General features: G+C 51.7%; 1 protein-coding gene across 6 annotated transcripts in view; it reads left to right on the plus strand.

Annotated features, from left to right (window-relative positions):
• qkia (QKI, KH domain containing, RNA binding a) overlaps positions 1-27,653 on the plus strand; it is a 72,348-nt gene that overhangs the window by 35,784 nt on the left and 8,911 nt on the right. For 2 of the 6 annotated variants that reach the window (XM_062469602.1, XM_062469604.1), the window contains exons 3-6: positions 302-418; positions 6,925-7,068; positions 23,462-23,549; positions 25,340-25,759. In XM_062469602.1, the coding sequence (XP_062325586.1) occupies positions 302-418; positions 6,925-7,068; positions 23,462-23,549; positions 25,340-25,759 (769 nt within the window). The remainder of the gene's footprint in view (positions 1-301; positions 419-6,924; positions 7,069-23,461; positions 23,550-25,339; positions 25,760-27,653) is intronic. The other 4 variants (XM_062469605.1, XM_062469608.1, XM_062469603.1 and 1 more) reach the window with 3 other exon arrangements.

A 27,653-nucleotide genomic window follows, 5' to 3' on the forward strand; every position in this document is an offset into this window, starting at 1 on the left:
CCGTAAATACGTTCCCGTCGGTACAAAGCCTCAAAGCCACTCAGCGGAGAAAAGGGTCTTCGATAAGAGAGCCTTGTCAAGCTGAGCCCTCACCTCCTGCCCCCCCCCCCCTCACTCTTAATTCCTTCTAGTTCTCTTTTCCATTTTCCTCATGTACAAAAGGACCGTGGGCCTTTTATGTACCCAAACCTTTCTTGCCTGATCTCTCTCTTGTCTCTCTTTTTCCCCTCTCCCTGCGATGTAGCTGTAGGTACGGTGACCTTTTGTAGACACATGGTGATCATATTTCTTCTCTCCACAGTATAACTTTGTGGGGCGAATCCTGGGTCCGCGAGGCCTGACGGCCAAGCAGCTGGAGGCAGAGACGGGCTGCAAGATCATGGTGCGAGGGAAGAGCTCCATGAGGGACAGGAAGAAGGTGAGGCCATCTGGCTGAGCACACACACACATGCACACACACACACACACACACAGTTGGTGTATAATGGCTTGAGTCTTTTCCAAACACTGACCCAACCATGCACACACACAGACAGACAGACACACACACAGACACACAGACAGACACACAGACAATGCACGCGTACTTCAACCTATCCCAACCCTGACCCATACATGCACACATACAGACATACACCCCACCTACTTCACTGTACACGAGCACCGACCCAAACACACACATACACACATGCAGACACACCGTCCGAGTGTAGGCATGTGAACCCAGATTGTGAAAGGCTGAGGAGTGGAAAATAGTTCCCATGTGACAGTGACTGGTGGTATTTCTGTGGTAGCTGGGTCTATTTCTGATTTGGCAGGGGAGTATCATGGGAGGTGGAGGGCGGGGGCAGAGGGGTTTCTGAAAGGGCACCGATAGTGGAGTGTAGGTTAGGGAGACACACGCCTGCAGAGACTGGGGAGGTCACAGTGCCCTGTTGGTAGGAGCCTGTCATTGAGGACACAGCGTCCCAGTGTTCATGAGCAGATTTAGTCAACAAAACAATTACCCAACAACAGTCCCCAACAGCGACCTATTGTGATGCTTGTGTTTGGTGCATTTTATAGCTGTCTCCACAAGACAGATTCGCAACAATTTGACATTTCACCACTTTGCTTCTCTGACAATGTGAATACAACACAGGGTTATTTAGGAGAAAGAGATTCGCCGGGCTGCAAAGGTTCTCTCTCCCCCCTTCAGTCAATTTCATTTCTCAGGCAGCAGCACCATTATAAACCATTTGCATAAGTAAGGCAGTAGAAGTGTACTTTTTATTCTTCCACAAGGGACCTAGCTCCACACACACACACACACACACACACACACAGCCTAGAGGGCCTGCTCCTGGAACAGGCAGCATCAACGGCAGGATGCACAAGGATTCCCAGCGGAGACTCAATCCTAGAAGCTCCACTGTACTGCTCCAGGGCCACCACTTTCTACCTCTCCCTTTTCTCTTCACTCCCCCTCCCTCCCTCTTTCTGTCTTTCTCTCATATTCTTTCTCTCTCTCCCTCTCTCTTGGATTATTTTCTACCTTTCTCTCTCCATCTCCCCAGGAGTGTGTTCAGCTGTGCTGGGTAAGCCTTTTGTCAAATTCTGTCCTGAATTTGACTTATTGAATGTTAAGAGGTTTGAGAAAACACAAACAGAGACGCGCACAAACACACGCAGACAAGACACACACACACACAGCATTACAGATGCTCACAAACACCCGCGCTCACCTAATTTGGCAGCATGGCTAGCAGCTCATTTAATTTATCTATGATTACTTTTATAAACTTAAGGCTTGATTACCACGGCTGTTTTCTGTCCCTTCATTTGTCTCTGTGCGGCTGGGAGAGTTGTGTGCAATTAAAGCCCTGGACAGCCACAAACGTGGAGCGAAGAGACTAAGGCTGCTCTCTGAGAGGTGTCATATACTCAAAAGAAGTACAGCGAATATGTTTTGAGGCTATATGAGAAGTGTGCTTATAGCCCTGTTGAACGTAGATGGTGCTGGGGGCAGAGATGGTGCGGTGGCCGGGGGGGGGGGGGGGGTCACGCCAGGACAGGAGGCCCAGCCACACCAGGACGGGGCCTGTTTATTCAGGATCCATTAACGGCAGCGTTTTCAACCTCTCAATAATTCAGTGGGCTGCTCCCTGCTGGGACAGCACTCCTCTGCCAGCGAGGGGAGGGGAGGGGAGGGGAGGGGAGGGGAGGGAGGGAGGGGCAGGCAGGCCAGAAGGAGGGTTGGAAGTGGGTAGAGTTTGATAAGGAAGCGGGGAGGTTAGGGAGGGATGATGGAGAGAGAGAATATGGGTAAGTGGGAGGGGAAGGTGCCTGGAGATACAGATTGCCTACATGATGACTTCAACTAGGGGAGTTCAGGTAATCTATTCCCTATATGGGGGTGTTGATAGCATGAGGTGGACCCAAATCTAACGCCTCTTCTCTATAATAAAGCACTTCATAGTGAGTGTATATCAATACAGCTAATACTGGTAAAGTGTCTACCACAGTCCAGTGTGACTAGTGTTGGCCTTGGTGTGTGTGTGTAGGTGTGTGTGTGGTGTTGAGAGGACTGGAGAGTCAGAGAGGAGGTAATAACATGTCCTCCAGACAGATACGCCCCTGCTCTGATCAAACACCAGCCACACACCACATCACACACTCCAGTCAGACCTGTGTGTTGACGGCGGACTGACGATACACATGTCCACACACACACACACACACACGTATGTACACACACATGTTCACGCGCTCTCTCTACTAGTAGTCTACCCTACCGTTCTCTCAGAGGGATGGTCAGGTGTTCACGTTGTCACAGTAACTTCACCGAGTCTGTGTGAGTTTCTAAGGGAACTGTTTTCCAATCCGCTCAGGCTGGAGAGGAAGGGAGGTTTACGACTCGATTTGAGTCGAGGCAGCGACTCAAATCGAGTGACTGTGCCCAGCTAGTTTCTCCCTGGCAGATCCAGGATCTAACCCCTCACCCTCTGCCAGCTCCCAGCTGCTCTCCCACTGTTTCAGTCATCCTCAGAATTGGCAATCCAAAGGATGAAGTTTTATTTGGCGTTTGCCAGTGAGGCTTGCAACTGTGCTGGTTGTGTTGTCGAGGTGATGGGTCCTTTCAGGGGGGTGTTGAAGATGGCTGGTCTCTCTCAGGGTGATGTTGTGGAGGGCTGGTTTGTCTCACAGTGGTGTTGTGGAGGTGATGGTTCTAAGAGTGATGTCCTACTGCTGATGCTACTTAAGGCTTTATGAAGTGTTTACGAAGGCCTATTAGTCTGAGATCAGCAGAGGAATCTCCTGATGTTTTTACTAGGGCTTTCCACTTATTCACACACACACACACACACACACACACACACACACACACACACATTCACACACAAACGCACAAGTGGAAACTTGGGATAGGGAGCACGGCAGGAGCAGGAGCGGCTCTGTCTGATCTTTAGCGAGGTCACAACGTTTAACCTCCTCCCTGTCAGGTATTTAATAGAGGCCTGTAAACTTTAACTGGAGCTCTTTTGTTCCACGCATTCATACAGTAGCGTGGGTTGCCATGGCAGCCTCAGCGACCTCGTCCTAATACTGTTCTTGTTGCCATCATTCGTCTTTTTTCCACCGTGTGGCGTTAAAGGGACAGCGCGCTCAAAAGATTGCGTCAGGCAGTTCCATTGGACTTTTAGGTGAACGCAGTATGCTCCACAGACACCACCCCTTCCTTTAGCCTATAACGTGACATGACAAGACGGAGCCGCCAAAGAGCCCGCGTCGGGTTGCAGTTTGAGTGAACGCTTCTTTTTTTCCAGGCGCTGCCTGCAACAGGCCCTGGTAGTGAGGCATCTGCATCCTATGACAGGAATGTCGAGCCTTTCGAAGCTTTTAGACGGTGCTTTTGATTCTCGTCCTGCCCTGCCCTCGCAGTCCCTTTAGGCCACATGGCATTTTAGACCGGAGTGCACCATCTTCAACTGAGGTGGCGTGGTGGGGGGGGGGGGGGGTGGGGGGTGGAAAGAAGGACAGCTGTCTACAACAGCGCTCACTGTCCAACAGGCGTTCCACCAGCATGTTGATATAAACTATATTTATAGCTGCTGGCTAGATTCTATCAAGACCGCAGCTGACCACATGAGCTCCTGGTGAGAGGATGGAACTTTCCTTCTCCAAAACGACCAGGGGAGGGAAGAGGGGCGGGGAGAGAGGGAGGGAAGAGGGGTGGGGAGGGAGGGAGGGGAGAGGTCAGATGGAGGCGACATATGGCTGTCTATTTCTGTAGCTGTTTTCGTGTGGTGCGTTTCCTGTTAACAGCCTAACCTTGCAGATGGGTTTAGTGAGCTCACACTGGGGGCCGGGCCGGGCCGGGCCTGCTCAGCCTCGGAGGCTCCACCATCCCCAGCCAGCCTCTCCCGGACCTCTGGTCACTTCTAGGGGACGTGGTTGTCGTTCATGTTGGGGCCAGGGTAATCGCTCCCCCGGAACCTCCTCCCACCGTCAGCCTCGTCTCGGAGGACCGTAAGCAGGATTCCTGCTCTGCTCAAAGGCCCTGCCAGAGTGCCACGCAGTAGCCACCACCAGCGCCGCACGCACGAGCACGCACACTCCTGTTTGTCATGCTGTCACTTTCCCTCAGAAGACAGCCCGTGACCTTGTTCACAGCCTGACAGCCTGCTTGCTGCTAGTGAGAGAGTAGTTGGGAGAGGTGGACAAGTGCTCCCCCGCCCCCCTCTCTTTTTTATCTCTGTCTCTCTGTCTCTCTTTCTCTCTGTCTCTCTGTCTCTCTGTCTCTCTGTCTCTGTCTCTCTCTCTCTCTCTCTCTCTCTCTCTCTGTCTTTCTCTCTCTCTCTCTCTCTCTCTGTCTCTCTCTCTCTCTCTCTCTCTCTCTCTCTCTCTCTCTCTCTCTCTCTCTCTCTCTCTCTCTCTCTCTCTCTCTCTGAGCATGCCTTCTGGGCTACCACTGTTCTCTCTTCCCTCTGTCACTCTGTCTATCTTTCTCCTCCCCAGTTTCTCTGACAGTGGGCCCCCCTGTTAGCTGCTGCTTGTTCTGGGCGGTGGTGAGAGCGAGGCTAGCTCCTGAAGAAAGGTGAACACGAGAGAAATACTTAAGTCTGCATGCGTGTCGGAGAGATAGAGGGCGAGACAGCCCTGTCATGGCAACCACTCTCGGCAGAGAGTAGCTGGTGGTGGGCAGGGTGGCACTAATGTGTGTGTGAGCCAGGCGAGGTGCTTGGCGTATTAGTGAGCGTGTCAGGTGGACCCCCCACAGAGCCCCCACAAGGCTCGGCTTTGTAATCAGACACCTCAATTAGCAGGCTGCTTCACAAACGAGCAGAGGGGCCGCCGGGTGAGGAAACTGATGATGCAGGATACATCGCCAGCCAGTTCATCAGCCAGCCAACCCGCAAATCGGTCACTTTAACCAGCCGTCCAGCCGTAACCAGGGCTACTTAAGTGTAAGAGATACACGGCGGGTGCGGTAGACACATCTACCAAGGTCTGCAAGTGTATTGGTGTCCACTGATCATAGAGAGAGAAAGTCTTTTTATTTTATTTTTAAGAAATTAGTGTTCAAATAGACACTCGACACCCTTACAAAACAATGTTTGGTTTCCGAAAATAAGGGCGTGTTCCATAATGTGCAGTAGAACTGAGAGTTTTGGACATCCCTGACTGGTTCTGCCGAACTGAGGAGAGGAGGTGCGTTTGAGGTGCGTTTTGAGGTTAGATGGCTATCGTAGACCCCACATCCCACCAGTCCCCTCACACAGGTGACCTGTCTGCGCAGGAACGGTAGCAGAGCAGGCCATTCTGTTCAGAGCTCTGTGTGAGGCGGACTCACAGGAAGCTGCCAAACAGAATAGCCTGGAATTGAGTGCCTGGCATTTGCTCCAACATATATTCCCCTTCCCTTTCTCTCCTGAAGCTTGATGTGTGGATTTTTTGCCGGGTCTGGAAACACTAAATGACCCCCACCCCCCCCCCCCCCCTCAGCTGGGCCGGTCGAAGCGTTGAACAAGCCCATTGTCTGCACATAGAAATGGAGCTGCATTTAACGCTGCTGAAAGGCAGTGTGTTCGGAGCTAGGAGGAGCAATCGTTTTGCCTGTGAATAAAACCCATCCTGGCTTTATGCTTCTACCTTCACAATGTAGCACTTGAGAGTGCACGGTCTCTCTGCTTTCACAGGGCCAAGCGTCTCTCTCACAGACCCTTTGTTACCTGCGCATATTGTCCTGTCACACACGCGCACACTCACACACACTGGAGTGTAGGTGTGAGAGGGTGACCAGGCAGGAAGCGTGCAGCTCTTTGATGGATCCATCTTGTCATGTGGTGTTAATTGCTAAAGGGATGGGTGTCGCCTCTGAAGCCCTCGTCTATTAAGAGGATGTCCTTTTAAAGTTGGAGCTAAATTGCTTACCAAAGAACCGACCTGTCACCCGTTCCCTCGCGTTCTCTTCAAAGGCCTGTGGTGGTGGTGTGTGTGTGTGTGTGGGGGGGGGGGGTATGTGGTAGCGTGTGTTTGTGGCATGCTTCTCATCTTGAATACTGCAGTTATGTCATCACATCCCTCTCTCGCCACTTTGATAATACTACCCCCCCCCCACACACACACACACATACACACACACTTCTGTTTAATTCAACAGGACAAGAGAAAACAACATGCATTTGGACTGACAAAGCAGCTAAATGAATGGAGTTTTACAGAGAATGAACTAATAACCCTACTCTCTCTCTCTCTCTCTCTCTCTCTCTCTCTCTCTCTCTCTCTCTCTCTCTCTCTCTCTCTCTCTCTCTCTCTCTCTCTCTCTCTCTCTCTCTCTCTCTCTCTCTCTCTCTCTCTCTCTCTCTCTCTCTCTCTCTCTCTCTCTCTCTCTCTCTCTCTCTCTCTCTCTCTCTCTCTCTCTCTTCCCCTCCCTCCCTGCAGGAGGAGCAGAACAGAGGCAAGCCCAACTGGGAGCACCTAAACGAGGACCTGCATGTCCTGATCACAGTGGAGGACACCCAGGCCCGGGCCGAGGTCAAGATGAGGAGAGCCGTGGAGGAGGTCAAGAAGCTCCTGGTGCCTGCTGTGAGTACCTGGAGTCTCTGTGTGTGTGTGTGTGTGCTGTGAGTACCTGGAGCCTCTGCTGACTGTGTGTGTGTGTGTGTGTGCTCAACTGTTCTGCTGTCATGGCCTCCAGTCTTGTAGGTGTGACTTGGGGCACTATCCTGCATCAGCTCCAGTGGTGGTGGATCATAGGCCCACAGTTTCAGACTCCTGCATTATATCTAATAATACATTATTATCAGGCTCCGGTTCCACCAAGGTCGGGGAAACGGCATTGGGGTATTTGGCTGTAGCGAGTACCCCAGTCTATTCCCCAGCCCTGTGCCCTTGTGTCCGTCCTGTGTGAGTCCGTGCCCTCTCTCTCCCCCCCCTCTCTCTCTCTCTCTCTGCCCAGCAGCCGCACACACTCCACCGTCTGCTCCACTTTTCCTCTCCCACCCTCTTCCTGTTCCCCCTGCTCTGCCGGAGCTGGTGGCCGGTGTGTGTGGGGGGGGGAGCGGTATCACGCCGCCTATACCCGGTTTCACACGGTGAACAGAATGTGCGGACAGCTGCACCCCCAGTCCTCTCCTTCAGGAGGGCTGGGGGGAGGGCGGAGGAGGGGGGGTGGTGCTGACCAGCTGAAAGCACGCCAAGCCAGGCGGCACGCTGCGCGAGGGCGCGGTTTCCTCCGCCACATCGCAGGGCTCTCAGTGTGTTACAGCCCTCCCCTCCGCACGGTCTCTCTGGCATGGCTTCAGTCAGACCCCCGTGGCGTTCGTGCCGGCCGCCACCCCTCACCCCCCCTCCCCCTCCCGCCACTAGCCAATCCCCTCGCCTTGTTTCAGGATTAGTACAGCATTGTCTGCTCGTCTCTGTGCCTTCTGTGGTTTAGTTGCTCGTTCGCTGTATAGCTCTCACTCTAGTGCACACTCACACACACACACACACACACACTCACGTACACACACAGCTCAAGTCCAATTTCCACACTAGAATTCTACCTAGAATAAGGTAATGTACTAGCTATGCATTTTAAGTGGTATTGAAGTGTAGATAATGGAACAGAACGGATACACACACGCAACAAGTATCAGGCACGCACACACACGAGTGGAAGAAGCCGTGTCTGTCCATGACAGTGGTGTGCTGAGGGTGACGCAGTCTGAGTCACTGAGGGTGGGCGGGCGGAGAGATGAAGACAGGCACACACACACACGTGCGCGCTCCCCCCCCACCCCCATCACACACACACCCGTGCACTTAGCCCACCCCCCCGCCCACTCCATCAGCACAGAGCCGATGAAAAATCTGTCAGTCTGAGTGTCGCGTCTAACAGCTTCCCCCTTCTCCCCAGAAAGAGGTCTCAGGTTCCTCCTCTGTTAGGAGCTGTGAAGGGGGCAGAGTGACTCAGCGACACGTCAGCTGACCTCTCCTGACCCGCTTAACCGGCGTCACTCCTCCAACTCCAGTCTTGAATCCCCTTTCATGTTTAACCCCCCCCCCCCACATTCTGGTGGAGAAAAGGGTGGGACTGGTTTCTGTAAGGGAAGGATTCGGTGTGTCAACGAATGACTCCTGACCATTCAGATGATGAAGCAGAAGTCACTTCCTTGTGACACACCTTGTCCAACTTTTGGATTCCATGAATACATCCTTGTGTTTGTACCCGTGGCATTGAAATCCAGTCCAGCAGCTTTTACTGCCCAATGTTCTCAGTTACACTCAAGGGTTCTCACTTTTTATCCAGTAGTCTGATAGTATTTCTTTTTCCGGTTCTGTTGCTGTAGCTGTGTCTCTGTCTCCCCCCCCACCAAGTCTCGTGGGGTTTTATCTACCCGTGAGCCTCCGGGGTATTCTCTGTGTAGTCTTTGTCACCCAGGGTGGGTGCGGGCGGGCGGGTAGTAATGCCCTTTATCATGCTAAACTAAATTGGATTAAACTATAGCGGCGCCAATCTGAGCCCGGCTAGCAGCCTCTAATGAAGGGCATCTTCTCTACATTTGGCAGCGTGAAATCGCCTTTATTGAATCGCACAGGAACCAAAATGGGGTAATTTTTTTCTTTTTTTCTTTGCATGTTACTTCCTCTTCTTGCTCTTTCAAGGAACACAAGTGTTCAAGTGATATGGAGGGAGAAAGAGGGTGTGAGGGAGGGGGGGAGAGAGAGAGGGTGTGAGTGCGGGGGTTTGCTCGGTTACGCCGCGTAGAAGCAACTGCTCTCATTGCTGGTCTCTTTATAGAGGCACGTTCCTGCTCCCATCATTGACAGCTCTGAATAGGAACAGAGACACCCATCCAGTAAGTGTGAAGTGTCGAAGCGTGTTCTGATTGGCTCGTGGCGGCCGTCTTGCTGCCTCTCCCCACCCACACCCCCGAACCCAGGTTTGATTGACGGCTGGCGGAGTGCTGATGAGAGATGTGGCAGAGGTTCAGACCTCTGCCACAGAGATCCCGGCTCCCGTGAACTCTTCAACTCACTGGGAGCAGGGCAACCAGCAGAGATGAGAGGGGAGGGGGGGGGGGGGAAGGAATCAGGACAGGGGGGAGAGGGCTTGATTGAGCTGCTCTTTCATGTGTGGATTTATCCCACTGATCCCACCCCCCCCCGACTCCACTCCACCTCCTCCCCCGACTGCCTCACATCTCCGGGCTGCAGTTGCCACGGCGCTGCTTCCGTCGTTTTCCCGGGGTAACTAAGCCCTCTAACACCACCTCAAGCAGCGCCCCACTGCCCTCTGGGTAACCCCTACCAGGCACCCTCCAGCAGTCTGGCGGTTGAGGGTGCTCTGGGCCGATTGGCTGCCGCTGCTTCCTCTTCCTGTCCCCAGGGTGGCAGGAGAGGTGTGACTGTGTAGGAAGTCTGTATGGAGAGGCTGCTTGCAGCGTCCTTCACAGGCATTTCTACTGACCTATTTGAGTAAATAAAGGTCCGTTAATCCATACATATGTGATCAGCCAGAGATCCAGTTTGTCTTGTTGCCGAGGAGAATGTTGATTTGCATCAATCTCAAATGGAATTGGCAGAGCCCTCGTTCCTATCTAATCCAATCTACCGGACTTGCACTCAATGTTCATTGTGATGCTAATGTGTTTCTGTGGAGTTTATTGGTTGGTATAAGTAAGCAGTGTGTGGACACAGACCTGCGGCAGCCAGCCAGCCACTCCCCCTCAGCCGGGTGAAATCGGTCCTCGACTGAGCTGGTCTGCTCAGGGATCGTTGCTCATTCCTGATTCTGTCTCTGTTAAGATAGGTGACGTTGAGTCATGTGATGGTCCTCCTTGATGTGTCCTTCCAGGAGAGCGGCGGACGGCCTGTGCACGCACACACACACACACGCACAGCCGTGACGATCAATTAATATCTTCATGTACCCCATCGCTCTGGCCATCTGCCTCCTGCTTTCACACACACACACGCACACACACACACACTTGCTCAGTTGTAAAATAAAGATTAGTAGCTATTATTCACACACACACTTGCAGTACGAACCTATTCTCTAACAAATGGTCTTACGTCATGACTCAAGGAGAATTACACTTGCTGTCAGACAATCCAATCTCAGTCAGCTATTTAGACATGACATCCCTCCTGGGTGTTTTGTAGTCCATGTTGATCACTCTGAAAACAGGCTGTGTTGGAATGGTGTGTGTGTGTGTGTGTGTGTGTGTTGGCCTAGCAGAGTGTCAGTGTTCTGGCTCACTGTCTCAAGATGCTGCTGGGCATTAGGAGATTGTGTGGGTAAGCTGCGGTAAAGGCCAAACCGGTGTCACAGATTACTGTTGTGGCACTGACAACACACACACACACACACCAGTCTGCTAATCGCCCCAGTAACGATGGTCGAGGGAGAAGCATCTAAATGGCTGTTTGCTAATTGATTCCAGGAGCTGATGTTCAGAAACATCCAAGGCATGCATGCATGCGCACACACACACACACACACATGCTCTCTCACACACTCTCACTCACTCTGAGAGATAGAGAAGGCAGTCCTAGGATTCCTTCCAGCACACTAATTAGCTTTTTAAATCTGTTTAAAAACCTTACAAATTGGTTTCCTCTTTAGGCAGTTTTGAAGCTTGCGGCCTTATTATTTTACAAACGCCCGTGGAACTCCTCCCCCTAACAAACACATGCAATACGCAAACACACACGCAAACACACACACGTTCCCTTTGGTGTGATGGCTAGGTGACAGCTTATTTAGATCTATGTGTGATCCTCTCTCTGGGGGGAAAGAGGCTTGGCAGATGTTACAGGACCCAAGGTGACACACACGTGTGTGTGTCTGTGAGAAAGACTGTGTGTATGTGATTGACACGCTGGTCTGCCGGACATTGCTATGGCTATAATGAGTGTCCTTTGGGTCCCTATTTTTTCTACACTTTTTATATAGCGCCAGGTCACAAAATAGGTCATTTAAGGTTACCTTTCCTATAAAACAGGTATTTAACTTGCTCTTTTATTAAACAAACTAAATGGCCTTATGTTATTTCTTATTTACACGATGGCATGTCATTTCTTTCTCTACAAGGTCGCCCCCTCCCCCAAAGCTGTAACCCTAGGGGAAACACTGCAATCCCCCATCTAGCGTGTCTCTGTCAGAACGTTTGACTGCAACTCAGGTTTCATGTTCAAATTCCACCCTGTACGTCGCATTAGATAAGTCGAATGTACACCAAATTTACATTATAGCACTGCAAACACAAATCAGCCTGGACTGGTGAAGGATAACTGACCCAGATAGGTTTAAGCAATCAATGGGGTTGCTGGTTGGGCCTTTTGAGTTGATCTGCCTCTTGTGTCTGCTGAGAGATGCTTTCTTTTTATCGGTTGTAATTCCAAGCCGAGGCATCTGCAGCCCCATGGCCTGGCCGCCCCCTCACTCAGGATCACAGGCTTTTGGACGCCGCTACTCCTGGTGCTTTCTTTCCTCCGCGTTGCTGATGTCGGTCTTTGAGCTGGAAGAGACGGCAGTTAGGAATCAAGCAATTGAGCTCTTCATTTGCTTTTGTTGTTTTATGTGTCTTAGTTAGTTTGTTCTATTTGTTGCGGATTGCCCTGGGGCAGTGATGCCAACCCACCAGGGGTGAGGTTCTGTACAAGTTCTTACTGCTGGGTCAGACCGTGTGTGTGGGCGAGTAGGAGAGTTTGGTTGTTGTAATATTTTGTTTCAACTGTGGCAACGCTGGAAGACCTCCCGGTTGAAAAGCAGGTGTTCAGACCTCTGGAAAGCTTGAAAGACCGGGAAGGAGGAGGGACGGGGGGTGAAAAAAGGAGAAGGAGAGAAAGGAAAGCAATGTTGTGCGCCCCCGCAAACCTGCTGGCGATGCTCTCTCCCTCCCTGGGTGGAGAGTCCTTGCCGGGAAGAAAGGGACAGTATTAGCAGCTTGAACACCGAAGCCTCCGGCACTCTCCTCCATTTGCAGCACGACAGGGATCCCGTGTTCGCTCTCTTTCTTTCTGCTTCTCCGACTTGCTCTCCCACTCTCTGATTTCCAAGTGCTCCAAGTTAGAATACCAGGAGAGGAGGACAGGCAGGGGAGGAGGAGAGGAGAGTTGGACACAGAGGAGGAGAGAAGAGTAGGACACAGAGGAGGAGAGGAGAGTTGGACACAGAGGAGGAGAGGAGAGTTGGACACAGAGGAGGAGAGGAGAGTTGGACACAGAGGAGGAGAGGAGAGTTGGACACAGAGGAGGAGAGGAGAGTAGGACACAGAGGAGGAGAGGAGAGTAGGACACAGAGGAGGAGAGGAGAGTAGGACACAGAGGAGGAGAGGAGAGTAGGACACAGAGGAGGAGAGGAGAGAAGGGGAAGAGTGAAGAAGAGGAGAGAAGGAGAAGATGGACAGATGGACCATAATGCTCGCCAGGCGCTGAGACCCACGGGGCGCTGCGCCCGCGCACGCCACTCACATCGGCAGAATGGCAGCTCCCAATCAGCCAGGCAGCGCAAACAAGTTGGTCAAGCTGCCAGGGGAGCAGCCTGGCTAGACAGGCTGTTTGAACCAGGCGGGCAGCTATGTGTCGCTGACGGGGAGGAATTCTGAAAGTCGGTAAACACACCCGTGCCCACACACAGTCTTGCAAGGTTGTTGGGATCTCTCTCTCTTTCTCTTTTTCTCTCCCCCTCTCTCTTGTACTCCATATCGCCATCTTTCTCTCTTGCCCCCCCCATCAGCAGTGGATGACAAATGAGTAGAAAACACCATCTGGCTGGATCTGTCCATGTGTGCCTCTCCAATTAATGATGTTTACTCTCCTTACGTTGAGTTAGCTCTGCTGCAGTTTCTCTTGTTTTTATTTAGTCTTTACGTCAAATCTCCTTCCATGCATGCAATTAAGTCCTCTAGGGCATGGACTAATGGTCTCCCAGGTAGGACTGTGTTTGTAGAACTTCCCGTCTGATTTAGGCTTGTGTTTTGAGTTTGTTGTTCTAACTACACAGAGGCGTACATTTATACCTTGGTTAATATGGTGTTATTAGTCCAAGGTTTCTCACATGGTGGTTTTGTAGTCCTGCAGCTGTGCTTCCTGTGCAGGAAGTGTATTGGTCGTGACGGGTAGAATCTCAGTGGTAAGACTGCATTTCCCAGCGGCCTTGCGGTGTGTGGGCTATCTGGACCACGGGTCAAAAGTACCAGTCCACAGATGTGTCTGGTCCCTGCTTTAGAAGCCAGCTGTCACTCCCATTCAGGATCAAACCAGCGCCTTGGGCGCATGGGAAAGGCATCATGGGAAAGCAGAGCGTCCTGTGCCCCAGGCGTGTAACCCCCCCACTCCCACCCCACAGTGAACACACACACAGTATAACGCACAAAGACACTAACATGCACAGTGCTGGCTGATGTCGCAAAATTCACTTCACTAGAAACCGGTGGTATTTTTCCCCATTGTGTGTGTTTTTGCGCATGCATTGTGTCAGACATTGGTGTGTGTTTGTGTGCGAGAGATGGCTCAGAGAAAATGACAAAAACATCCAGTGTCTGGGGACCCAGAGAAGCTCAAACAAGCTTAGAGCACTTTTATACAGAGTAAATGTTCAAATCCACCTGGCATAGTCCCTCCCCAGCCTAGCGCCTATTATGGTAATCAGACTAATTAAGTGTTTGGATTGGATCATATTAACCTCTTGACTCCTCCCCCTGGGAGGGCGTAGCAGGCAGAAACTAGTTAAACCTGCTCGGGCTGCACGCCTGAAAATCTCAACCCCCTCCCCAAGTCTGTCTCATTCCTTTGTGGAAGAATGTTAATCATGTTTCTAATTGGTTGTCGTGACTCTTGCGACCTCTCCTGTTAGAGGTCAGGGCTGTAGTGCTGTTGTTTCTGCCCAGCTCTGCAAGGCTTACTTTAAGCCTGTCGGAGTTTAGCGGCTGTCAGTCTGCTCTTATTTCGCCAGGCCTGGGGGAGGGCTGACCTCTACTGTTTCTCCTCCCTCATCCCTCAACACATCAGTGTTCTCTCCCCCTCCAGGTCAGACTTAGGCCTCACCCCACGCCCCCCTGGGCTCTCTGAGACCACTTCTGATTCCTAACGTCTCAATTTTTCGGTCTAATCAGCCAGAACTGATGAGTGCTGTTGGGATTGACAGTCTTTCTCCTCCCTGCCTGTCCTGATTACACTGAGATCTGGCTGCCCAACTTCCAGCAGCTTCCCACAACAACACAAAACAAACACACACAAACAAACGGCAAAGGAAGCTCTGTCTTCGGCCTCGACGCTAATCCAGGGCCTGGCAGGGACTTCAAAAGCCGCGGCGCAGGCTGGTTGGACGGACGTGGGATCAAGGCCCGTCCTGGCATCCCTTCACACCGGCCCGCTGGGAATGGAAATGCACTACCAGATTGGCAAAGGCTTCTGGGAAGTCATTTCTACCTGGGATTGGACTTCCAGACGCTCTGATTGGCTGGTTGTCAGAAAGGGAAAGGTAGAGAGAGACCTGGTGTGAATAATCTTACAGCTTCATAGGGAGTAAGAGGGGTGTTTTACTCTGCAGAAATAATCATGGAACCGCTGTCGCTACATTTTCTCTGAAACCCAAGTGCAGGGACTGAGGCGAGCATATGTTGCGTGCTGCTTTTCATTTCCTCTCTTTTCTCCCTCAAAAACCTCTTTTTCTCGCCTTAATTAGGATTCTCTCTCTCTGAATCCAGATCATAAAGACTGGGAGAAATATGTATTCCCTCGCTGCAGACGTTTATCATGTTCACTGGGGTGCCAGGAGAATGCTTTTACAACGTTGATGCATAATTTATAACGACAGACGTCTCTTTGTCTGTTTGTTTGCTGTACTCTGGTTTAATGGCACTTATCTTGGCGGGCGAACACAACCTCCTTCGTTCATGTCACTCCCCCCCCCCTCTCCCCTTTTCTTCCTTCTGCATATCTCTTCATCTTTCTCCCCGTCTCAGGCGGTTTGTAAAGTCTTCATCTGCTGTGTGCGTTCAGTCTTCAGACTGCGTGTGTTGTGGCCTGCAGGAACTCTTCTTTCAGCATCAGTGCTGCCCCAGACCACACAGTTTAACGACTGGGGTTGAGCAACACCACTGGTGTCTCCATATTAAATATTGAGCCATGGTCATCTTCATAAATCCACTGATTTATGAAGACTTAGACTTGGAAGATATATTTCCTGCGATCTTATACAGACACACAGGCACATGAATAACACAGTTGTTTATAGAAGTAGACTATACATATGTATTTGGGTGTGTGTTGGTGTAAAAAAAGAAACATAATTCTAGTCTGCACCAGCGAATGGGAAATGCTAGTGAAGTTTCCCTGCTCCTAAAATTCCACCAGCAGTGCCTGAGCCTGACATTCGGTAGGGCGATGTCATAGGGCTTGTTATTGGCTGATGGCTCCCTCCCCACTGACTCTTCCCTGGCCGCCTCCATCTGCTCTTCCACCCTGATCCTCCCTCCCAGGGATGGACAGGTGGCCCTGACCCAGAGAGGAGGCACTTCCTGTGGGCTCCAGCCCTGTCACGGCCTGGCTGTCCTCACCTGGTCGTGTTCTCTCACTCCCTAATCCTCCTGGCCAACCCCTGAGCAGCAAGCAGGGCCTGTGGAGGTGGGTCTGGAGCCTGCGTTGTGAAACGCACCCCCCCCCTCTCCCCACACCTCCCTCACCCTACCAGTAGTATTTATGTGATGTAGCTGTAACCTTAACTCCAGGGTCTTTAAATGCTGTATGAGCCTGTCTGCAGCGTGCCTTGTTGACTGTGTTTGGGTCCACTTCCTTCTCTTCATCAGACTGGCGTCCTCAGCAGACACAAAGAGCGTGGAAAAAAATAGACCCTCCCTCCCTCCGTCTCCACATCATCAGGAGGCTGGTCACGAACCCAGAGGGGGATGGAGGGAGGGCGAAAAGAGAGGAAGGGGGGGGGGGGTAAAAATGCAACATCGGGGAAAGATTCATATCGCCATAATAACGTCTCTGTGTGGTATCTTTCATGTGAGCGTGGGCCCGCTCTCTCCCCTTGCCTGCTCGCCAACCTGTCGAGGCGCCCGCGCGAAGAAGAGAGGGAGGAACAGAGAGGACAGGCACACAGGAGGCGGGCGCGGCCCGTACGGGGCTTGAATGGGGGGAGGATCGGGTGCAGGCTGGCAGGCCCATTGTGCTTGATACAGTGGAACAAAGTCACCTCTCCGACTTTGAAAACTTGCTGTAGCCGTGTTCTCCCCAGCCGTCCCCTGCTCACTGTGTCTGCTAATCACTTTAACTCTCCCATGTGAAGTCCTCCCTGTCTCTCTCGCTCACACACACACACACACACACTCGTAAGCACACTCCCTGCTCCCTTCGACACGCGTTCTAATCCACCTGCTACAGCCCCTCTCCTAAACAGATTGTACATCCTGCCCAGTGTGTGTGTCCGTGTAAGCTTGTGTGTGTGTGTGTGTGTTCGGGGGGGGGCTGTATGCGGCAGGGGGGGGGGAGAGAGAGGCAGAGAGAGCGTCCGTGTTAATCTGCTGGGGTCCTTCAGAGCAGAGCCCCAGGCCCCACTGTCTCCTGGCCAATCTCCTGCTCTTTGAATCTCTCCCTAATCCCTTTACATGGAGAGGAGGAAGAGGAGCTGTGGTAGGGGAAGGGGGGCGGGGTGCTGGGTACTGTGTAGGCCTACCTCTCCCCCTGAAGCAGGCCATACACACACACACACACACTATCACACACACATTATCCTCCCCCAGAGTTCTGGCCCAGCCTGAGGCCTGCCGGGTCCAGTTCAGACAGCTGGGGACTGCCCCGGGACCCCTCGACAGCACACACACACTCACACACACACTCACACACGCACGCTTGCTCGCTCACTTCTTTCATCTCAGCCTCTGTCAGTCCCAGTGTTGAAGCAGTGGAATGGGATTGTGTGGAGCTCAGCTCTCAGGGGCCTGCCAGCCCAGACTCCCTCACCATGCAGCTGCCACAGGGGGCCTGCTGCTGCTGCGATGCCTCCGGTCCTCCAGCCGTCTCTCCAGTCCCAGCCCACCCTCAGCTGGCCTGTCCACCCCTCCCTGTCCACCCCTCACTGTCCACCCCTCCTTCAGCACTGCCAGTCAGTCCCTTCACCCTGTCTCTCAGCTCAAGCTTTCACCTGTTGTCTCATCAACACTGTTGAACACATTATTAATGTGTGTATCCTAAGTTTTTGCTTCTGAACAGTCCCCTCTCCCCCAGGTAGCCTACACACAAACTCTCACTTACCAATGCCAGCGAAGGGGCCACCTCCAGCATAGCGTGCCAGGGCTGTGGTGAGGGCACAGCCCCCTGCCCCTAGGGGGGCTGTGGTGAGGGCACAGCCCCCCTAGGGGCAGGGGGCTGGAGAGCTGGCTGGCGGCTGACTGCTGACTCCTATCAGCTTCAGTCAGGATCTGGGCATCGCATGCTAATCCGTCTGTATTTAAACCATCCAAAATCATCCCTGGCCAAATCCCCTCAAGATCTACCCATCTCGATTGGATGGCATTAAGGGATCACCGGCACGAAACAATATATCGTCTGGCAGAGGGAGGGGGGGAGAGGAGAGAGATGGAGAGAGAGGGAGGGGGATAGTGAGTGCCTGATGTATACCAAGAGAGGACCGGGGGTGGATTAAGTGCGGGAGCAGAGAGAGGAGATGGGGGGGGGGGGGGATCTCTGTCGGACAGCTGTCTCCCGTAGGTTAACAGCATGTTTAGCCAGTAGAGAACATGGATCACTTTAATGTTCTCCATGTTTTCCTGGCCTCATATTGTCTTTCCCACTCCACGCCCTGCTGTTTGCTTGCAACATCATCTGTTTGTCAAAGCTGGAGTATACACACTTGTAAGATTTTTCACCACATCTGTATATTTTCCCTGGTTTATTTATCCTATGCTTAATCCCCCTCCTACTGCTGTCATGTTGTGTAATGCTATAACTCCGGTAGTGACTGGGTGGTTTCCCTCTCCTGGTGGGAGGACGCTGGTCTCTCTCACGGTGGGAGGGTGCTAGACAGTGCTGCTCTCTCTGCCTTGTGAAGGGAGGACACGGAGACGTCTAGAGCATGTGTCTGGCCGTGTGTGGGTGATCTTGACGGGCCGTCCGCAGGGCCCTGAGCTTGTCCAGCCCGGCCCAATGAGGGCCTCTAATAAGCCCCTGTGCAGCCAGCGCCAGGGCCTGCCACCCTGCCTCACCGCACCGCCGCTGCCATCTAATCACTCCACCTCCACCAAGTCTCCCCACTATCTACACCCAGCAGGACCGCGCAGAGCGTCATCTGCTTCCTGTGTCCCGTGAAGGGGGGAAGTGAGGCCGCTGATTGGCCTGTCAGTCGGAGGGGGAGGAGCACAGTCACCCAGTTGGACTAATCTGACTGTCTATGTAAATGAGCAACTGAGGGTGATGGGGGGGGGGGGGGGGTTAGCGTGGTGAGAAGCTGCTAGCGCTAGCTCACGCCAACTGACAGGAAAGAGAGAGAGGGTAATAGATGAAATAAAGAGGCTTTGTCGGAGTGCTGGGAAGGGTTAGACACTGTCAGAAGAGAGAGGGAGTTGCAGGCGATTGCGTTGACTGGGGGAGAAAGAAATTGTTGGGTGGAGGTTTTACAGAGGGAGATGTTCAAACAAAAAAAGGAAAGAAAATTGCAGTTTGAAAAAGTGCGGCGTGATTTGACGAGAGAACAAACAGCATTTGCTCTCCACTTTCTCCCACAATGATTTGGTCCTTGCTTAGATTGAAAGTATGTTTTTTGAGAGATCTCTCTTGTTGTCTTGTAGGGGGGTGATTTATTCCTGGTCTTTCTGTCTGGTGAAACATTGAGTGTTTGCCCAGGTTTGAGCTTCTTTCTAGGGTTCACCAGGAACGGCTTTAAACGGCCCAATTCCACTCTCTTCCTCCTCTATCTCGCTCTCTTTTTCTTTCACTGCATCTCTCTCTTTCCCTTTCACAGCTTCTCTCTCTTTCTCTATCCATCCCTCTCTCTCACCGCCTCTTGCTCTCTGGAGTCTGGTGCATTCTTGATAAGTTGTCTTGGCAACATGGAGAGAGTAATCATTGTTCTCCAGATGTTAGGTTTTGGGAGGATCCCAAAAAGAGGGGAGAGGGGGGGGGGGGGGGAGAGGAAAAGAGAAAAACCAGCTGCCACACAAAGTCCCACCCCTGAATTACTTAATGTGGAGTCATCCATCCCTCCTCCAGCCCCTCATAACCTCCCTCGCCATCATTTTTTCATTCCTCAGTCGCACGCATTTGTTGGTCCTCCTCCCTGCAGACGGAGCAGGGTTCTGTTTACTCTGGTGGTAATGGGAGCAACCGGGTGGAACCTGACCCTGACCCAGCCTCCTCTCTGCCTCACCCAGCCTCTCTGAACCTCACCCAGCCTGCCCTAGTCGTTTAGCCATCGTTCCTTCCCTCCTCCTCCTCCTCTTTGTTATGATTGGCAGACGGGCCCATGAAGAGAAGCGGGGAGCAGAGCAGAGCGTCAAACCCCAAAGGAGTTTTCTTTTCCTATTCCCTTTTTCCCCCTTCTTTCTTCTACTCACTGTCTTGCTCTCTCTTCCCCTCGACCCCACTTAACAGACGTTCCCATCTCCCTCCCTCACTCTGTTTTTCTCTCTCTCTCTCTCTCTCTCTCTCTCTCTCTCTCTCTCTCTCTCTCTCTCTCTCTCTCTCTCTCTCTCTCTCTCTCTCTCTCTCTCTCTCTCTCCTCTCATCTCTCCTCTCTCTCTCTCTCTCTCTCTCTCCTCTCTCTCTCTCTCTCTCTCTCTCTCTCTCCTCTCTCTCTCTCTCCTCTCTCTCTCTTCCCCCCCCCCCCCCCTCTCTCTGCTGTGCATCACAAACACAGGGCCCTCTGCCAGACATGAGCAAACGCTCCGGCAGCGGCAGACATGAGCAAACGATCCCACCGCAGCCCAGGCGCCTTCTCTGTTTGTCTAGGGGCGAGGAGGTGCTGGTGGAAAGGGGGGGGGGGGGGGGGGGGGGGTGAGACTGGGGGAGGGGGTGATGGGAGGGGGTGGCTCCAATAACACGCTCCCACATGTGTTGCTGAGCGTGTCCTCCGCACGCATCAGCAGCAGACCACCCCGCCCTGGGTGTGTCGGGATGGGATCCGTCTGCTGGAGGGTTAGCAGTGAGGCGGACGGAACGCTGGAAACCGTGGGAGGGTCACTGTGTATAGATCTCTCTGTCTCCATGTCTGACAGGCTGTGTGTGTGTGTGACGAGCCTGTTGACCTCATCTGTCAGGTTGACAAGATGATGATGCTGCTTTCGCTGTATTTCTCTCACACACACACACCGCCTAACCCCTCCTCCCTGATAGCTTTTCCCGCTCTGCTGATTTCACAAATAGGTCTCACTCATTGATTGAATGGGATTCCTGTGGATAGAGCAGCGTTATTGAGTGGCTTCCACAGATGTACAGGGGAACGTGTATGTAGTATGTCTGGAAAGGGGAAACTTCCCATCCCAGTCTTGTAATCATGTATACATCCCTCTCAGGGATTCCAGTGTTCATTTCTCATTCCAGCAGAGGTCTTTCCCCCCTCTGCAACACGCTAACACACACACACACCCCCCATCATCACCAGACATCAGTGTGGCAGCGACAGCTGCCTGTGTGTGTATGCGATGAGGACTTATTCTGAAGACTAGTTGTATTGTTACAACTGTTTAATGTGTGAAAAAACAATGTGCCCTGACGTTCCACACACACACACCCCCAAACACACTTTTCCCCTGGCAGTGTCCCCGATGCTGCCCTCTATTTTGCTGTCCTGTGCAGGAGTGGATAGATGGTGGCACACCCAACCCTGGAGCCTCTTTAACCCCCACACCCTGCACATCCATCATTCACACGCACGCAGGCCCTGGCGCCCTGTTCCTCACTATAGCACAGCATGCATTACTGCTGCTGAGCCATTGCCAGCTAGGTGGCTGTACTCTTTCTTTACACACACAAACACACACACTCTCTCACACACACACACACACACACTCTCACACACACCCACACAAGGACACCAGAGGCAGTTGTACAGTAAGGGGCAGGGGGGTGGAGAAGAGAATCCTCATCACCCAGACAAACTCAGACACTCTTATCCCTGAAGGGTCATTCTCACTCTCGTTTGTTTCTCTCTTTCTCCCTCCCTCCCTTTCTCATTCTCTCTTTTACTCTTCTGTCACCTCTTTCTCCCTCTTTCTTTCCCTTCCTCTCTTTCTCGTCCTGAATTTCTCTCACTCTTGTCTCTCCTTTTCTTTTTTCTCATTCCCTTTGGCTGTCTCTCATCCTCTTTCTCCTGAGTGTAGACTTGTGAGTGTGCAGGTTCTCCATGTCACGGTGAAGGTGTTGTTGAGGAGGTGAAAGCAGCCAGTCTCACGGTCCCGCCTCGGGCCATCCACTCCGCCAGCATGGCTGCACAGCACTGTGTGTGTTTACCTCGACAGACACTGCTGTGGGTGTGGGGAGGGGGGGGGGGGGGTAGAGTGTGTCAAAACCGGGGTCAGGTAGACTGCCATTTTGTAAATGCCGCCCAATAAGTATTTGATATGTGTTTTCAACCCATGCCAGTTAGCAACTGACGGGGGTTGTCTATTGCCTGGGGCTGGTTCTGTACTCCACCTCTTTCACAGCTAACCTCACCAAAAGAACAGTGTTGAAGCAACGCAGAGTTCATTGAAACAGAGAGTGTGGGAGGGATGGAGGGGGGTATGGAATGAGGGCCAGAGAGAGGGAGAGGGAAGGAGATGTGTTTAGTTTTTTTGTAACCGAACCTCTCCTTGACTGCCTCCAGTGTTCAGTTTTTTTTTGTTCTGTATTCTTTTCCCTCTCCTCTTGTCCTCCTCTTCCCCCGTTCTTCTCTGTTTTGTCTAACAACAGTCTGGCGCCGTTCCAAACAGACTGACACACTTTGGGGCGGCGGTAGATAAAACAGAGAGGGAGAGAGAGAGTGGAGGGTATAAAAGCCAGCTGCTTGCTTCCAAGAAGCAGTTAGAACAGATTCTCTGGTAGATTCTCTCCTGGAGAGGGGCGGGGTTGGACGGTGGTGAGGGTCAGGGATTGATTTAATTAGAGATTGTGTAAACGAGAGGACGAGAGTGAAGGTGGACGAGGGAGGGAGAGGGGGGGCATTCTGGGAGAATAACAGTCATCTGAAGGTGCTCGCTCTACCATAGCTGACTCAATATGCTAGCGATGGGGAAGATAGACAGGATCTAGCAGGTGTGTGAGCTCTACCTCTTGGAGCAGTCTGGGATTTGAAACATCTCTTCCTCGGCCTCGCATCGCCTCTGCACACACAACACAATAATCCATCTGTCAGAACAACTCAACAAGCTGGTCGTCACAATGGCAGTTGTCGCTGCAACACGGATCACAAAATGTGTGTGTGTGTATGCGTGTTCCCATCATCTACTTCTCATTCTCTTTGTGGAATCGTTCTGTCTGGAACTGTGCTTTTGCGTGTAGTTGTCAGGTTTGGAGAGAGGAAGAGTGGTGCTAACTTAATTGCGTTCTGTGAATAATTTCACCTCCCTAATTTGACGCTAATGAGAGTGGCGCTGCTTACGTATTTATTTATCCAAACATTAATTGACAGGACCGACATTAACCGGGGCTATTATTGCGCATTTGATCGTGCACAAGGGAACAGGGGAAAACATGACTAATTATGATCTTAAAGGGCTGACGTGGGCTTCCGTGATGCAGACTGGAGCTCAAGTCCCCGTCAGCGTTTCAGCAGCAGCAAGGCAGGCCACAGGGTGACAACGGCTAATCTAGTTGTCTCGCTCTACGCCACACACACACATCCTTATCCAGAATGAAAGCAGCCGACAGGGCCAGACCATAAGACTGTCCCTCATGGCTCATCCTTCAGCGGGGGAAAAAACAGAAATGGTATTGATTGATGGTGAAAGACGTCTTTACTTGTGTGAACTGTTAGCTGATGTTTCTTGTGTTTGTGTGTTTACAGGCGGAGGGTGAAGACAACCTGAAGAAGATGCAGCTGATGGAACTGGCCATCCTGAACGGGACTTACAGAGACACCAACATCAAGACACGTAAGCCTGCGCACACGCACACACACGCACGCGCACGCACACGCACACACACAGGTTCACTTTAATGACAATCCCAGAGCTAATTATTTAACAGTCATCTCCTTCACTTCATAATGATTACAACAGTTAAAATGTCTTGAATGAACACGCACAAGATCTTCATAATAGTGTACTAATTTTGACATATTTATTAACACACGTGCAACAGATACACTCTCCCATAGACAACTATACTACTTCATCTTTCTCTCCATCATTCAACATAAACTCTGTCTACCTCCACAACCAGCTGTATCCATAAGAACAGAACCCTTCCCCCCCTCCCCGTCACCCATACTGATCACACACTGCTGCAAACTCCCGGTGGCTTCTGACTCCTTCCCTGCAGGATCCCACTTGCTCATCACTGCATGTCCAAGCTTAGTTCACGCATCACTCACATACACTGTGTTGTCCAATCATCTCGTCCTTCCTGTCCGAGGGGCCCGCCCATCGTCCAGTCATGTGCGTGTGGTCTGGGATTGCATCAGCCCATGACACTTGTTCACATGTTTGGAATGTTCTAAATGTTATCGTCACCAGAATGTGTTTTGGTCATGAAAGCACTGTTGCCTTTTTCTGCCTGATTTAGTTCTGGACGCATTTCCCCATTCGTAACCTGGGTAACCTGAACAGCAACAGCTGATTTGGTTTTCTAATGACCAGACCTCAGTCTAGCAGCCCTGGCTCTGCTGAGGCATTAGTAACCCATAATATGAATTAGCCAGACAGCCAATATGACACGGGAGCTTAATGTAAACCATTGATTCATTTGCCCTGACCCTGGCTGGTGAGCACTGTTGTGTGCAGTTTACCACACAACAAACACAAACCCATTTTTGAAAACAATTTTTTTTCTTCTTCTCATTTCTGTATTGATTGTGTTTTTGTGTGTCACCCCGACCTCCGTGGTGTGACGGTGGTGCAGAGGAGAGCAGGGGGAGGGGGGGGGTTCTAACGTGGTCGCTCTCAAACGGGTCCTCCCTGCCAGCTCTCCCCCGCTCCACCATCACATCCAGCCCCGCTCGGGGGGCTTGGATCTGTTTTGATCACATGTGCTGCCTGCAGAATGTTTTGCCTAGATGTTGTGGTGATTGGTATGCTTATTATGGTCTGTGCATTTGGGTGAAGGCAGCAGTTTTATTTTGGTATGGGTTTTTCTTTTGATTTTCCTGATATTTATTTTTTTGCTAGATTGTGGCTTTTTGTGGTTCACCACCGTGATCATTGCATGGACTAATTTGATCCTTTTTTCGCCCTTTTCCTCCTTCCCTCCCTCCCACCCTCCTCTCCCTCCTCCTCTCCTTCCCTCCTCCCCCCGAACTTCCCCCCTCCTTTCCTGCTTTTGTATTTTCACTCTTGCTTTATTTCTCCACCTGTGATTTGATCACCCACACCACCACATCTGCCACCCTGGTCCTCTATCTCTGTCACTCTCTCTCTTTATATACCTTTTATCTGTCCTTTCTCTCTTACTGCTCTCTTTACCCCTCTCTCTGTCTGTGCCTCTTTCTCTGTGTGTCTTGGTGTCTTTGTCTCTGTCTGTATCTCTCTGTCTGTCTATTTGTGTCTTTGTCTCTCTCTCTCTGTGTCCATTTGTCTCTCTCTCTCTGTGTCTATTTGTGTCTTTGTCTCTATCTCTCTCTCTCTCTGTCTATTTGTGTCTTTGTCTCTATTTCTCTCTCTCTCTGTCTATTTGTGTCTTTGTCTCTCTCTCTCTCTCCTGTCCTTCACTCTGTTGCTTATGGCAGCCACCCTTGCGTTCTCTCTTGCAGCGGCGGCCGCCGCCGCTCAGGGCCCCCGCCTCATAGCGGCCCCCCCGGGCCAGGTGCTGCCCCCTGGGAGCATGCGCCCCCCAACACCAGGAGGGACCCCCATCATGAACATCATCAGACCAGGCCAAATGGCCGCCATGCTCCCCAACGGCACCCCCACCCTGGTGCCCCCCACGCCAGATGGCGGCATCATCTACACCACCCCCTATGACTACCCGTACACCCTGGCGCCCACCTCCCTGCTGGAGTACCCCCTCGAGCACAGTGGGGTTCTAGGTAAGCGACCCTGGGGCATGGGCGCCGCCAGCTTTAGCCCCGGACAGGAGGGCAGCTTTTTTTACCACGGTGGGTTACTGGACGCGGCTTCGATGAGCCACAGTCAGGACTTGTTGAAAGGTAAATATGTCGTCTCCAGCTGAGGACAACAGAGTGGTGATGTTGGTTGAGGGAGGATGGCCGGCGGGGGAGGCCGGCCGGGATGGATGGATGAACTAATACTGGGCACGGGGGGACAGGGAGATCCCCTGCTAGGGCACCTGTCTGGCTAGGGAGTCACTTTCTGAGGGAGACAGGTAGGGATCAGCTGATGTAGTTGCTCTCATCACCTAGCAGGACCCAGGCCTCAGCTTTCAGTCACGGCTGCATTCCACAGCGCAGTATTGTACTCATTTAATGCCAGGCCCCTATGTAGGAGGAATTTTCTTTTGTTTGAAGATGGCACACACATACAAACATGTTTATATACACACACACACAAACTTTGTGCACTGTTTTCATGCGCTTGCCGGAGGCACATTCAGTCTGGTGGTAGATCCCCTTGGATTTCAGAGGCTTTTGAAATGATTTTTCTCTCCTCCCGCTCTGCTCCGCTCCTGGCCTTGAAGCCTGCCGAGCGTCCCTCTGCGTCCCGCTGGGGATGTTCATTAAATTCCTCCAGTCTTTCTTTTCCTTATTTTTTATTTTTTTTTGGTCTCTCCTCAACCCTCTGCCATTGTCTTATTTTTACCCTCTTGAACTTCACCTCTGTACAGATTTCTGCCGCTCCCTTAGCTAAGATGTCAGGGGAATACGTTAAGCTTTGTTTGTTTGTGTGTGTGTGCGCACACATGGGTATGCAAACACACCAGCGCTGAGGCACAAAGCCCCACTCTGCCAAAAATCTGTTTTATCAGAGCTGTCACCTTCTGATTTAGGCAGATAATAATGGTAGGCTGTGGTATGTTCTCCCTGTAACAGTTAGTATTCGTGTCTTGGCAGTGTGGCAGAGGTGTGTGTGGCTGCTCTGACATCATCAGACTGCGCCAGCAAGGCTAGCAGCGGCCCAGCTAACCTGTGCATTAGCGCTGCCTCTGGGAGCGTTTGCGGAGAACAGACACCACTGGATTTCCCCCCTTTAACTCTGAGGGTTACAGGAGCTTAAAGCGTTTTATTTACTCACTGTATTGATCGTCCCCTTCAGCTAGCAGGCCCAAAGGAACACACACACACATTCACACGCGGCTGAGCTGCTAGTGCTAGCCAGGTGCAGGCAGGCGGTGATGGAGGAGACTCGAGGACATCTGGTGTTGGAGAGTGGAATGTGGGCGTGAGGAGTCGTCAGCCAACCATGGCAGGTCTGTCTCCTGCCCGGCCAGGAAAGGAGAGCTGCTGCTCTCAGACAGTTTAGGAATGTGGTGAAGCCACCTCTTTTCTTCCAACGAACATTCCAGAATAGAATCCTTCCAAGTCCCAACCTGGGCCAACATTCCATCAAGGCTCTTTTAAAAAAAGAATCGTTTAAACAAGTCAAAACTGTGCATGAAGTGCATGGTGTGCATTTGACTCTGTGCCCATCCCGTTGTCGCGGCAAACCATTCCACAGGGGCGGGTTACCATTTAAGCCAATGAAGGCTTCAGACACAAATCTCTTTAACCGCACTCTCTGTAATGAACAGAAGAGAAATATGGCGACGCACGCATCCTTCTGCCATCTCCTTGGCCTCCTACCAGCTAAACCATCTTTCCTGGCAAGAAAACAAATCTAAAATATTGACTCTGCCGCATAAAAGCTGAAGAGATATAACTCCAGAGTTCTTGGAATGATATCTGGCTGTGTTGTGCTCTGGCTAGCGTTTTTGATCACGTTTATTAGTATTTTTTTGTTTTTGTTTATCCTTCATGGATTTATACCCTGGATCACACTTTTAGAACAAGCCTTCTCTGGGTATTGATATTTGTCTTTTCAGTCTGGAAGACATGCTAGGGTTTAGCTTTGAAAGATTTTCATTCAAGGTTTTTTTTTTTTTGTGGG

Source organism: Osmerus eperlanus, chromosome 9, assembly GCF_963692335.1.
Source record: "Osmerus eperlanus chromosome 9, fOsmEpe2.1, whole genome shotgun sequence".
In the NCBI taxonomy this organism is placed as follows: domain Eukaryota; kingdom Metazoa; phylum Chordata; class Actinopteri; order Osmeriformes; family Osmeridae; genus Osmerus; species Osmerus eperlanus.